Here is a 13852-nt window from a genome sequence, read left to right as displayed (position 1 = left end):
ATAACGTGTCAAGACCACTGCCTGGTCTCATTGGAAGATGGGCGTGTTTTTTTTGACCAAGTACGTAGTGAATTTAACTGTTAAATTAAGCTAACTTTGTACTTACGGTAAGTACTTGTTATGTGAATTGCAAATTAATAGCCCTTGCTTTAAGTTCGATTAAGTGTTAATTTATAAATAATAATTGAGTAAATACTTGACGAAACATTTAAATACTTACAATACTGGTCTATTGTGAAAATAAAACGTGTACTTAGTATAAATATAATGTTTATTAAGTAAAATTTTTCCTTAGTTTTGCCACGCGCAAACGATTAGTATTATTTAATATTTTATTATATAAAGTAGGTATAAAGTATCAAGTTACAGTAATTTCATAAATCTAATAAAGTTAAAATTGATTTCGACGTTTTGGTTTATAATAAAGATTAAAGCTGCTGCCTTAAAAATATGTTCCTTAGCGTTCATTTACTAACAAAATTCGACGTTTACGATAAGAGGGTTATTGTAATACTCGAGTTTTGAATTTCGAATACTTACTCATTTAATACTTACTTAAGTTGCCATGTTTATTCGATCTATCGTTGTATTCTTCTTCTTCTATCGTGTGGGTTGTGATGTGGATTACCAACCCCATCAACCCTGGTGTCAGGATTATTATAGAGACGCCAAAGGCCCCTGACATGGCTCATGTAACGACTACTCATTTACATCAGTGTGTAGTAACCGGGACCAACCGCTTAACGTGCCTTCCGAAGCACGGATCATCTTACTTTCGGACAATCAGGTGATCAGCCTGTAATGTTCTAACCAAACTAGGGATCACAAAGTAATTTTTGTGGTTTGTCTCCACCGGGATTCGAACCCGCGACTTTCGGATCGTGAGCAAAACGTTCAACCACTGGACCACGTAGGCCGGTATATGGTAGAAGTATATCGTAAACATCTCGTCATGTTTCCTTATAATTGTGTATTGTATCTTGTTGCTAACTGTACATATTGTCTTGCAGACAAACCAGGGACACCAGATTGTATTACTTTACGGTTTTTAAATATACATATAGATGAAAGTTTTAACTCGGATGTTGGATAATATCTATAATTCATTATGATCTAAGATTAATCAAATTAGGCTTGTGACAAATAGTGTATCATATATAGGCTGCAAAGACTAACTGTAAAGCATAGAAACGGAGATGCAGGATGCTTCGGTATGTCTTCCTCATAATTCCTAATTTACAGAAAAAAACAGATACCTAGTTCCGTGTTAGGTATACGTATTGAAGTGGAAGATTTTATAAGAACTAACATGTTTACAATAGTTTTGTCCTAGACCCTACACGGTAACTAAAAATAGTAACTACTTACGCATTTCGTACAAAAAACAATTCAAACTAAATAATATTAATAGAATAGAATCCATAATGTAAATCAATGCAGACCAATACACACCAAGAGAGATCCGAATAATACCAGATTACAATACGATTATAATACAGAAGTGTTAACTAACTCTATAATAAGACGTAAATATTAGTAACATACCTACCCAGTTATAATCAGGTAATATTACCATAAATGTCACTCTTACTACGAATACCAATTATTATTACTACGAATTAAAATAAGTAATATTAATAAAATGCAATTCAGAAACTAGTTTTTCAGTTTACGCTTTTACTTGTTTACTTGGTACTCTTCACTTGTTTTTTCTTCGACGTCCGTCTGGGAGCACTCGCCAAAACGTTCGTTTTTTGAAATTGCCAACAGAAGACGACGAGATTTGTGTAAAGAAAAAACTCCACTTACTCCCTTTTTTATTTCGGACCTAATCAGTTTCATTCTTTTGTATGAAACCCCGGAATTTCCGGCTTACGTACTATTAGCACACGCTGAGCTAATTTCAAGACACGGTTTAGTAATGATTCTTTAACGAGTGTATGGTGATTTCGAATTAGGTTCCACCAGAGCCAACTATATCGGAACCGGGTTATTTAGAATCACTCCTTTGATTCTGCTTAACGTTCCAATTTTACGACGAACCGAGAATAAAATAAAACCTAAAAACAAAGCCAATTTCGGCTGCCGCAAACTTTCAGTATAAAATGAAAGCTGGTTGGATCTATCAGCCCCAGACTGTCCCAGGTACGTTCCTTGAGGGGATGGACGTACTAAATTTTGAATATCTCGTTGTCATGAGTTTTCATTTCAATCTTTCCGTGGTTTCTTATTCTTACGATACGATGCGATTTTGTTTAATAATCGAAGCTATCTGTTTACACATTTATTCTTCCCATTTAAATTTCTGTCGGAATTCGACTTTAAGAGTTTGAATTCATGTTTGCATCACAGATAATTGATATCATTTTCCATATAGGTTTCCAGGATTTGTTCCCGGTTAATGGTTATAGGCTCGCCCCTGTTACATGGGACATAGCTGTCTCACGGAGGACTCACGGAGTGGGTGTATACTTATAAAGTTCTCAAAATTAATATTTTTCTCAAGCATAATGCGGATTTGTCTAAAGAGGTTTTGATTTGGAGGATGTCTTCAAGAATCTATAGGTAGCGTAGACGAATTCGTTCAAGGTAGGTAGGTAATCGACATTATGCAAATTTGATGGCTTTGGATTACTCCACATTCGTCAGGGATAAAAGTTACGTAAACGCACTCAACAGGGCTCCGTTTCACGTTTACTTTTAGTAGCCATTGCATTTTATTTCATCTGCGTAACTGTTGTTCTTAAAACACTTTTAAAACATCCTGGAAATGGAGTAAACTCTCTTTCAGTGTTTACGCTGGATAGTACGTGTGTCAATTGGCGATATTGATTCACGCAAATGGCGGAAGGCTCAGATTTCTATTTCGGTATTGTTTTCATGTACCTACTTTGTATGAAAGTACCGTTTTGTCTAGACTTTGTTTATTTATTATTCTTGTTTTATTTGCCGGAGGGTACCAATATATCCTATCAGTAGATAGTCAGCTTTTATGACTAAAGTTTTGTTGTTACTTTAGATTCTGAAATTTGTTTAACCAATTACAACTGAGTTGATTAATTATTCACAATTAGAAGCCGGCGGTGCATTTAAAGATTATTTTAAAAATGTTTGCAAGAATAAAACGTATTATAGATAAAGCAGGCAGAAAACAAAGGAGAAGAACAAAACGTCACTAGCACTGTCGGGGTTCACACACACGAAGTAAAAATAGTTTTTAGTTGATTAATAAAATTAACATATTATACGAATAATTGAATAATGCCAACATAGCCGAACATTTTCTGTATTTTATTCAACCTTCAAAGTTTTAAATATTCAATATTCTTTATTTGAATACTATGATGGTGTACACGTTGTACATATGAGTTGCACATCACAGACCCTTTCGAGGACAACGAAATAGAAGTTTAAAAAGAAGAAGGAAGCTTTTCAAATAATAACATCTCAGTATCACTAAGTTATTTACTAGTGCTGTAGTAATATTTATTAGAAGTTATTTTTTTTAATAAAGAATTTGTATTTTTTTCTTCTTTTAATATATTAAGCAGTTTATTAAAAATATCTCTAGTAAATTATAAAAAAGTGCTTTAAAAATGTAAAAAGTTTTGAGTATCTCGCTTTTGTAAGGTTTTTGTGTATGTAGGTACTTACTTAAGTTAGGGTACGTAATTGCAGCCTGGGATGAATGGTTTATATTTTTATTATTTGTAGATTTATTAAATATTACTTATATATTAGAAGACTTTTTCAACGACAATTTAACAAGACAGGAAAATAAAGCAAAATAGAAAAAAAAAATGTAACTCTTCATTATCGTAATGAGAAAGTACAAGAGGCAAGGGAAATATGAACTATTAAGAGACGTCAGTGAAGCACAAATCTATTGTATTGTAACTGACTCACACAAGGTGCATTAATAACACCGGCGTTTTAATTACTACATAAAATGACTTCAGCTTTATCCACGAAACAATAGTTATTAATACATAACATCAGCCCACGACTATATCTCAATGGGGTAGTCAGAGATACATCTATTGTAGGATGAACTAAGCACCCGCCTCACCGAGTTTTTTGTTAGACCAACGTGATATGTGGTGAGCCGTATCGCCGTCTGTAATGGTCGAGCCAACTGTGTTCTTGAAAACTGCGTTTAAGGTAGATAAATTAATAACTCATTGGTACAAGTCCGGTACCGCGGCGTTCACCGTTTGGAAAGCAAGCCGGTGTACCACAGGACTATAGTCACAGTTCTTGTTGCAGTTGCTTTCTAGCTTAGTGCCTTTTCTTGGGTCATTATATAATTGATTAGGTATCTGTAAAGGTTTAGCGACCTGTTGCTAGGTCCAAGTGAATGGTCAACATAGATCTTCAGAAGTCTTTAGTCAGTAAATTATAAGTGTACCTAATAGATCTTTAGCTGTTTAAGGTGTATTTAATGGACTCTTACAAAGGAGGGCTGATTTGGGATCAACCAATTTGAATAGACATACTTACTCACTGCGAATTCTTCTTTCCGCCACTTAGATGAAAGTTTGACCCATAATAAAAGAGTGGGTCCTGTTCATTATTATTAGTTTCATGATGATGATGACGATTAATATTTTGTCGTATTTATTGTCTCCAGGCATGCAGTAAAGCCGCTCTCAGGGTCGGCGCCGTCGGTGCGCGTATCGGCGCTGGCAACGAGCGACACCGCGGACGGCAAGCAACCCAGCAAGGCGCGCCAGAAGAAGTTCCAGCGACACTTCCCACAGGTCGGACCCGAGGAGCGCGTGCTCAATTGTAAGTCTCACTCTCTTACTGTCTCCCTCTCTAACCACTTCGCAGCAAAGCGCTCCAGAAGAAGTTCCGACGACACTTCCTGCAGGTCTAATCCAAGTCAGGGATTTTCTTACTGTCTTCAATCAATCAATCAATAATACTTCCTCTCTTAATATCTCCCTCTATACCATCAACCGCTCTTATTATCTCCTCTCTTTACTATGCTCTTACTGTCTTCCTCCCGAGAGATGTAGTAGACAGGAGAGGCAGGGCCCGAGGTGCTCAGTTGTAAATAGCACTTACTTTTGCGGGTTCAGTTGTGATTGGCTATGTGATCTTCAACCGACAATTATTATTGTGATAGATATGTGTTTGTAATAGTTTACACATAACGTCCTCGATACTAAGTCAGCATTCTTGTAGTGTATTCGTATTTTTCCAGCGCGTCATCGAGCTAACATGAAACCTCACTTACAATACTCACGGGCAGTTAGATACATTATATATACCCTATTCATTAATAAGATCGTTGTTGTATTTTTTTTTGACGTGACTTATTGTAGGTTTGCCGCAAATGGCATTAACTACTTGGTCGGAAAAATTGGGAGTGCTAAGGGCTCTCACCCGGTACAAAATTAAAGACAACGTTCTTGTATTCACATCATATCGTAACCAGTGCTAAAACATGAAGTGTCACTTGTAAATCACACGTTTATTCTTATGAAAATGAGGAATATTTATTAGGTGAATTGTAGTTTGTAGGTTGTTGAGGTTCTAAAAAATATTACCATAACACATGGCATAAATGTGGTTTCTTTGTATCTATTCTAATGTTAATGTTGAGAATACTCGAGAATCTAAATTTATTCAAGGTTGTTAGGGTTCCGTGGTATGCCATGTCTGTCTGTCCGCTTAACTCAGAGACTCTTAGTAAAAGGGAGCTGTAATTTGTCATAGATGTCCCTACATTAATCGCGCCTACAACGTAGTAAAAAATAAAAAAAATAGGAACTCCTGAACGTAATGGGGATTTTTTGACTCGTCTATAAGGAATTAAAAAAAAAATCATAGTCCATAATAGAAGGCGATATGGTTTACCATCTATGACGTTGGTCTAACAGAAAATTCGGTGAGGTGTGGGTATTCAGTTCATCTTGTGATGGATGTATAATCAAAGAGCAAAGTGCAGTCACTGAACCCAGCGAATTATTTCTAACAGTGGTGAAATTATGAACCATTAGTTGTCATAATTATAAAATTTATATTTTTGTAAGTAGGTGTTTTTGATCTATTATAGAAACGATATGTAACCAGGAGGTCTTAAGTGCAACCAGTTAATTTATTACTTTGGAAAAAATTGATTGGACTTTTGCACCTTATCGTACCTCTGACTTCTCCATTGGATATCACGACTATATCCCAGCTTATGTTATAATTTTTAAATTTATGCTGCTAATTATTGTTTCCTTTGCAGACTATTCCTGCGCCTTGGTCGGAGACCTCCTGTTGCAAGGTCACTTGTACATTACCAAGAACTACTTCGCCTTCTACTCAAATGTTTTCGGATACGTTACTAAGGTAAGAATATAAAATAAATTAACTCATCCCTACTAGCATTGTCCCATTTTCACAGGGTCCGCTTACCTAACCTGAAGATTTGACAGGTCCGGTTTTTACAAAAGCGACTGCCCGTCTGACCTTCCAAAGTTCCAACCCGCGAAGGGAAAACCAGCCCAATACAGGTTAGGTCACATACATTCGAAAATGCATTTCTCAGGAATGTGGGTTTCCTCAAGGTGTTTTCCTTTACAAAATACTTATAAATTAAGTATTGGATATAAATGACATCACGAATAGAAAAAAAATATTACCATGACATAAACAAAGAGGCACCACAGGTGACGCGACATAACATTGTTTTCCAATCACAATATGTATGTATGTATTTTTATATTTATTATAAATTGATCAAAGAGATTATACCTTCCTTATTTTGTCTTTTATATTTTTTAATGATTATCACGTGCTCAGCGGTGAACGAAAACATCGTGATGAAACACACATTCCCGAGAAATACATCTTCGGAGGTATGTGACCTAACCTGTATGGGGCTTGTATTCCCTTCGCGGGTTGGAAGGTCAGACAGGCAGTCGCTTCTGTAAAAAATCGGACCTGTCAAACCTTCAGGTTAGGTAGGCGGACCCTGTAAAAAACAGGATGATGCTAAGGGGATGACGATTTTATATATTTTTTTCTTTTCTTTATCTTTTTTTTATTGATTTGTGCATCACAATTATTGTAAAGTTGTCGTTTTCTTATCAAATGTAACTAGTATTTTATAAAATATGCCGCTTTTCTTTCCGTAAACTTCCGCCAAGCAAATCGGTATTTTATTAGATTTATCGGTGCCAGATGTTGTTAGAAGACAACTTGTACCTGCTAAATGTAACTATATTGATAGATTTAATATGCAGATTCATATTTCTCGTTCGGCATGCGTTGAAACGCGCGTTCCGTGAGCGTGAAACATTCAATCTTTTTCGTTCATTTATTCATTCACGAATGGAACGCGCTCTTTTTTAAAATAAAAAAGGCCTCCGGAAAAACAACGCAAAATAAACACTATCATATTTACATGCATCATCAATATATCATCGTGTACTTGTACTCAGTTTTATCAGTCCATTACGTTTCGCCATAAAACCGTAACACGTTTATGGCCATAAAGTCACAGCAGTAACTAATAATGATGGTAAACGTGCTAGTAAGAGAATTTAAGCTCTATTAACGTCGTTTTATTGAGCTATAGCGTATTAGTGATTGGTGTCTTCGTATCTTGAACAAATTAATTTCTATTCTGCGCAGAAATATAAATTTACTTAGCTTTTTTTTGCTTTATTTATTTTTCTGCCGGCTATTGAGCCGTCAAAGGCCCCTGGGATGGCTCATATATCGACTACATATTTACTTAAGTAAACAGGGACCGACTGCTTGATGTGCCCTCCGAAGCAAAAAACATCTTACTTTCCGACAATCGGGTGATCAGCCTGCAATATCCTAACCAAACCAGGGAAACTGATTTCTGTTATGTGGGATGAAACCTGGACCTTCATATGTGCTTCATATCAATCAACCACTCAACCACTGGACTACAGAGTCCGATTCGCCCATTAAAACTTACGGATACCTTAAAAGCGGTAGTATGTGAAAATATAAGAGAGATCAATCACTTAGACACACGTCCACACCACGTATGGAGCTGGAATAACGTTTACTATACCTAGTTAGTGTGCGTAGCGTGCACCACAATGATTGAGTGGCTTTACTTGTACGTATCACACAGAAATGCTTTGCAATTATTGCACTATTTTAATACATAAAGATAACATACATAGAAACCATACATAGAAGTAAATCTTGAACTCTTAAATCTTAAATATCAGTTGTTATGTAGATTTCAAATCCTGTCAAACGATCGAGTTTCTTAATATAGTGTAGTTATTATAAAGACCCGCTTACTCACTCAACACTCACTCACTCACTTTGAGGTCGCAGGTTTGAATCCCAGCATACGCCTAACCCAATGATTTTAGAATTTGTATTCGAATTAATGTTTGGTTCATAAATGATTATCACGTACCCACATTCCCGAGAAATGCATTTCGGAGGTATGTGACTTAACCTATATTGGACTAGTTTTTCCTTCGCGGGTTGAAAGGTCAGACAAGCAGTAGCTTCTGTAAAAAACTGGAAATCTGCAGGTTAGGTAAGCGGGTTCTGTAAAAACGGGAGAACGCTAGGGAGATGGTGATGATGAATAGAAAAACCCGCATACAAACTAAGGCGAATGTTATTATGTCAAACAGTTCGCGATTGTAATCTAACCTTAGAACTTTTTGTACCTTACGGAGTTTTAGCATGAAATTAATTATAAGGTGTTTCCTTTGCATTTTAAGTTTCTAACCTATACTGTTTGTTGAGGATATTTAAGTACCTACACGAAAATGTGAGGAGCTCGGTGGCGCAGCGGTAAACGCGCTCGATCTGCGATTGTTGAAGTAAAGCATCTTTCGCAAAGGCCGGTCATAGGATGGGTGACCACAAAAAAAAAAGTTTTCATCTCGAGCTACTCCGTGCTTCGGAAGGCACGTTAAGCCGTTTGTCCCGGCTGCATTAGCAGTCGTTAATAACCACCAATCCGCACTGAGCCCGCGTGATGGTTTAAGGCCCGATCTCCCTATCCATCCATAGGGAAGGCCCGTGCCCAGGCAGTGGGGACGTTAATGAGCTGATGATGATGACACGAAAATGTGTGTCAATTAGTTTGAGGTGGACCCATTCAATTACTTTTAAGTAGAGCAGTTTAGGTTTTAGGTTAAATACGTTTTGAGCTATTAAAGTAATAAAACAACCAAGTCATTGACCCGTTCCTACTAGCGTGGGCCCACAATGTCCTTGTTTTAGCAGGTACCTACGTACCTAAATTAAAAATTTTTTTTTCACGTTTAACAATGTAAATATTGCGAAAAAGAAATGAAAGATAGATTTCAAATCATCATCATCAGCCCATTAACGTCCCCACTGCTGGGGCACGGGCCTTCCCTATGGATGGATAGGGAGATCGGGCCTTAAACCATCACGCGGGCCCAGTGCGGATTGATGGTTATTAACGACTGCTAATGCAGCCAGGACCAACGGCTTAACGTGCCCTCCGAAGCACGGAGGAGCTCGAGATGAAAACTTTTTTTTTGTGGTCACCCATCCTATGACCGGTCTTTGCGAAAGTTGCCTAACTTCGTCAATCGCAGACCGAGCTCCTCAACAGTCCAAGTCCAAGTCCGGACATAATTAATCAGACTAAACAGAAAAAGGAAAAAATCGCTTCCTAAAATAAGCTTTTGTTGGGCTTCGAACATGGAACGTTTGGTTTGGTTAGTCGTGGTATCTCACCATTGGACTACAAAGGTGGTCATTTAACACGGAATCAATATCCTAAGTATATCGATGTTAAGTAGACCGTACGTTATTTGGGGTCAAACAAGTTCGGCCGCCATCTTAATCCTAATCCGTTTAGTATCCTTACACCGCGCGTGCTTCTTACTTTCATTGAGCGCTCAAGCCAATCGTATTAATCAGACAGAATGAAGCTAATATCACACCCCGATAATTCTATACAAAAATCTCATTTTTACCGTTGGTTGCCTAACGCGTAAGTGCTAGCGTGACAGTCCCTAACCAACTTTTATTTTCCACTTTTTATTCAACCACAAGGCTTATGAAAATAAAGTACTGAATAGGTGGCCAATACTTAGATAACTTAATTAATTTCCTAAATTGACTACATTGAGAATCCAACTCAGGACACATTTGGCGATCGACTTAATTAATCGCTGCACACAAAGGTTGCTTCTCGACAAAGTTAGTTCCAGTTTCAGATAGTCTGACCTAGTAACTAAACTGAAGTGCTAGAACTTGCTCCCTGTAATTTCAAGTTGGGTGCTAATGCGGAGACCCGTCTTAAACATTAATATTCACTCTGAGTGTCCTCGCTAAGTTTTCGCACAACTTTTGAAATTATCACTTGGAATTGTACGCAGAACGGAAATAATATATTTAGTAGGTACGTTACTTTTAGGGAGGCTCGTTTTTTGCAACTTAATTCGTCAATAATATGAAAATGTACCATAAATATCTTAATAGCCAGCAGTAAACGTCACAGTAGACGTACTGTTAGGCTTACGCTTGTGTGCCTGTTAAGATATTATATGTATATACATTTAGATATACATTTCCCCTACATTTTTTTTCTCTGGATGCTCTAGATTGTATCCCATTGCTGAGTAAACACGTCCCCACTCTTCCACTGAGTTCCACTTTTTAACATGACATAAGCTCACGACTATATCCCAATAGCGTAGTTAGAGGTACATCCATTGCAAGATGAATTATGTACCTACACCTCACCGCGCTTTCTCTTAGACCAACGTTATAGGTGAGCCGTATCGCTGTGTATAATGTTCGAGCCAACTGTGTTAGTGAAAATTGCACTTGAGATAAATTAATGACTAACTCATTGGTGCAAGTCCAGCACTGGGCTTCGAAACACAGAACCACAGTGACTCTACTCCACACCAGTTATTAAAACATTTTTATCACATTTCTTGTTCCAGCTCCTCATACCAATCACCTCTGTGCTCCGCATCACGAAGGAGAAGGTGGCGCGCATCATTCCGAACGCGGTGGGCGTGTGCACGCGAGACGAGCGCCACGTGTTTGGCTCGCTGCTGTCGCGGGACTCCACCTACAAGCTCATGACGCATGTGTGGAAGGCCAGCCGCGCGCCCGAACTAGCCGCGCCTAAACCAAGCCAGGTAACCTTATTGTTCTGCCAGTACAGCCAGATGACGATGTACATCTCGCAGAAGGATAACATGTCATGTCAGGGGCCTTTAGCGGCTCAATAATAATCCTGACACCAGGGTTGATGCGGTTGGTACTCCACCTCACAATCCACACGATAGAAGAAGAACGATTTTCGGAGGAATAGTGTAATATTAGTGGAATAACCACAAAGTGTTGAGGAACTGGGCGGTTAAAGTAACCATATTGCTATTTGACATTTGTTTGCATTGCACGGTTACTTTTATATGCGCAAATGTCAAATTGCAATATTGCTTTCTTAGATATATTGCTTCGATGTGGCCATTATAACCCTCCAGAACTCTTTATGGATGTAAAATATTTTGAGAAAGAGTGAGGAGGCAGGGAGAAAGCAATGGGGCGAGGTACTATGATATTGGCCCAGCAGTGCGTACACCAGGGCACTGTGATCGGCACAAATGCATAGTACAACTGCATAACTGTCCCTTAGCACACAAAGAGACGGTTCTTCTTTGAGTTCTTGACGCTGCGTGCATTGCGCATTGGTCGATGCCTGCGTTATTTGTCGTATCTACGTAGATAGCTATCACGGTACGTACCTCGAATGCCGGTTTAGACTGCTGTTGGTGACACTGATCTGATCTTAACCTACCATCATACACACGAGTATTTCTATATGCTGGGTATAAAGAGCTGCCCCTCCTGTTACAGGAGCTCCGCGCATCAGAGATAGAGTTGGACGCGTCAGAGTACTCCCCGGAGGATGACAGCAGCTCTGGCGGCGCGGACCAGCACGACTCCAAGACTCCGCCCGTCAAGCGGGAACCAGAAGCCATTATCTCAACTGGTGTGTATTACTATTTACTTCCTATTAGACTTTATAAAACTATTAGTAAGCTTAATGAGGTGTTATGTCAAAAGTGGCGAACTGAATCTGGACTTCTGTAGAAAATATTGCAGTGCAAAAAGTGTTCTTCCAATAGTTTTAGAAGGCTTAGTAGGCTTTTTATATTCCCACTAAAATATTCCACTCTTTCCAAAAGTTATCCGATCTTCGAGCCAATTATAAGTTTATTTCTCCAACGAACTTTTACTTTTTAATTCATACTTATATCACTTCATGAAATATTTTGTTGAAACTCGAGAGTGATATGATAATATTAAGAGTGCGTAGGAACATTAAACTCGTAAGACCCACAAAACCCTCTTTTGCAAAAAAAAAGCCCTCGTAAGAAAGACACAATAGTTAAACAATGTGGTTTGGATTTTAGAAGAACATTGGGCGTGTTTGACCTGATTTTGAGACAGGAAGTCATAAAAAAACCGGAACTGTCAAGGTTAGGTGAGCTCTCTGTCAAAAACGGGACATCGCTAGGGATGATGATGATTGGGCCTTACGACTTTAAATAAAACCTTATTGTTTGTTGAAAATACAGTTACCTAATGTAAAACAGTTCCGTTGCTCCCAGCGGGCGCGGCGGTGATCCAGCCGGCGTTGCTGACGGGCAGCTCGGCGCCGCGCCGCACGCCGGGTGCGTGGCAGGCGCTGCTGCTGGCCGCGCTGCTGCTGCTGGCGGCTTCTGCGCTGCTGCTGGCCTACCGCCTGTACGAGGCGCGCTCGCAACCGCAGGTATGTATTACACCATGATGAACTCCACCAGTTTCTTGCAGGCAGCTCGGCGCCTGGCAGGTGCAGCTGCTGGGCGCGCTGCTGTTGCTGGCCTACCGCCTGTACGAGGTGCGCTCTCAGCCCTAGGTATGTACTATAGCATGATGTACCTTACCAGCTGCTAGCAGGCAGCTCGGCGCCTGCCAGGCGCTGATACTGGGCGCGCTGCTGCTGCTGGCCTACCGTCTGTACGAGTCTCGCTCGCGGCCGCAGGTATGTACTACAGCATGATGTACCTTACCAGCTGTTAGCAGGCAGCTCGACGCCTGCCAGGCGCTGCTGCTGCAGCAGGTACAGCAGGCAGAATTAAAACTATAATATAAGCGGGTTGGTGGAGGTCTCATGGGTTGGAATGCCGGGATTAACGGCTTAACGTGTCTTCTGAAGCATGGAACCCACACGGAACCCGCAGTAGTGGAGCAGCATTGTGGATTATGCTCCATACCCCTTCCAGTTGATTGAGGGGAGGTCTGTGTCCGGCAATGGGACGTATATAGGTTGTTTATGTTATGTTAATAGAAATAGAAATACTCTTTAATATAAAGCAATAGGTTAGTAAATTGCCACTTCATTGGTCATGAAATCACACCAATTGTGACTTGAATACCGCGTGTGGCTATTTGTTTTCTGGTGAATTAAGGTTTTGCCAGACGATTGATTATGGGCGTGAGTGAAATAAAATTATGTTATATTTTGTTGTCAGAAACATGCCACTTCCCATCTGAAGATACAGAATTGACCCACGTTGTTCAGTATGACTAATACCCTTCACCACTTAAGATGTTACATTCTGTTAGTACTAATTTCAAACCTTTCGTGCCTATTACAGGAGGAGCTATTAAAGTTATCTGGTGAGGAGTTGTACATGGAGCTGATGCGGTGGCGGACGCGGCTGCACGGCCGAGCCGCATCGGAACTGCATGCATTCCTCTCCACCAACCTGCTGTTGCTCACTAAGGTCGGTAACCTTATGACTAAATAGGAAATTTCCGGACAGTGAGTTAGGAATAACTCCTAAACACCGAGCCCCTTAGG

At 39.4% G+C, this 13852-nt stretch overlaps 2 protein-coding genes across 4 annotated transcripts in view; both read left to right on the top strand.

Annotated features, from left to right (window-relative positions):
* The window catches only part of LOC126370988 (hemicentin-2-like), a 540644-nt gene that overhangs the window by 79384 nt on the left and 447408 nt on the right, over positions 1-13852 (top strand). The gene's annotated exons all lie outside the window — the stretch shown is intronic.
* Positions 1-13852, top strand: part of LOC126370964 (uncharacterized) — a 112072-nt gene that overhangs the window by 92827 nt on the left and 5393 nt on the right. For 2 of the 3 annotated variants that reach the window (XM_050016134.1, XM_050016136.1), the window contains 6 exons: positions 4631-4788; positions 6242-6345; positions 10938-11138; positions 11860-11995; positions 12603-12778; positions 13647-13775. In XM_050016134.1, coding sequence (XP_049872091.1) covers positions 4631-4788; positions 6242-6345; positions 10938-11138; positions 11860-11995; positions 12603-12778; positions 13647-13775 — 904 coding nt within the window. The remainder of the gene's footprint in view (positions 1-4630; positions 4789-6241; positions 6346-10937; positions 11139-11859; positions 11996-12602; positions 12779-13646; positions 13776-13852) is intronic. The other variant, XM_050016135.1, reaches the window with a different exon arrangement.

This window comes from Pectinophora gossypiella, chromosome 11 (genome assembly GCF_024362695.1).
Source record: "Pectinophora gossypiella chromosome 11, ilPecGoss1.1, whole genome shotgun sequence".
Taxonomy (NCBI): domain Eukaryota; kingdom Metazoa; phylum Arthropoda; class Insecta; order Lepidoptera; family Gelechiidae; genus Pectinophora; species Pectinophora gossypiella.
The sequence above is the reverse complement of the archived record's forward strand: the minus strand, read 5'-3'. Positions and strand labels throughout refer to the sequence as shown.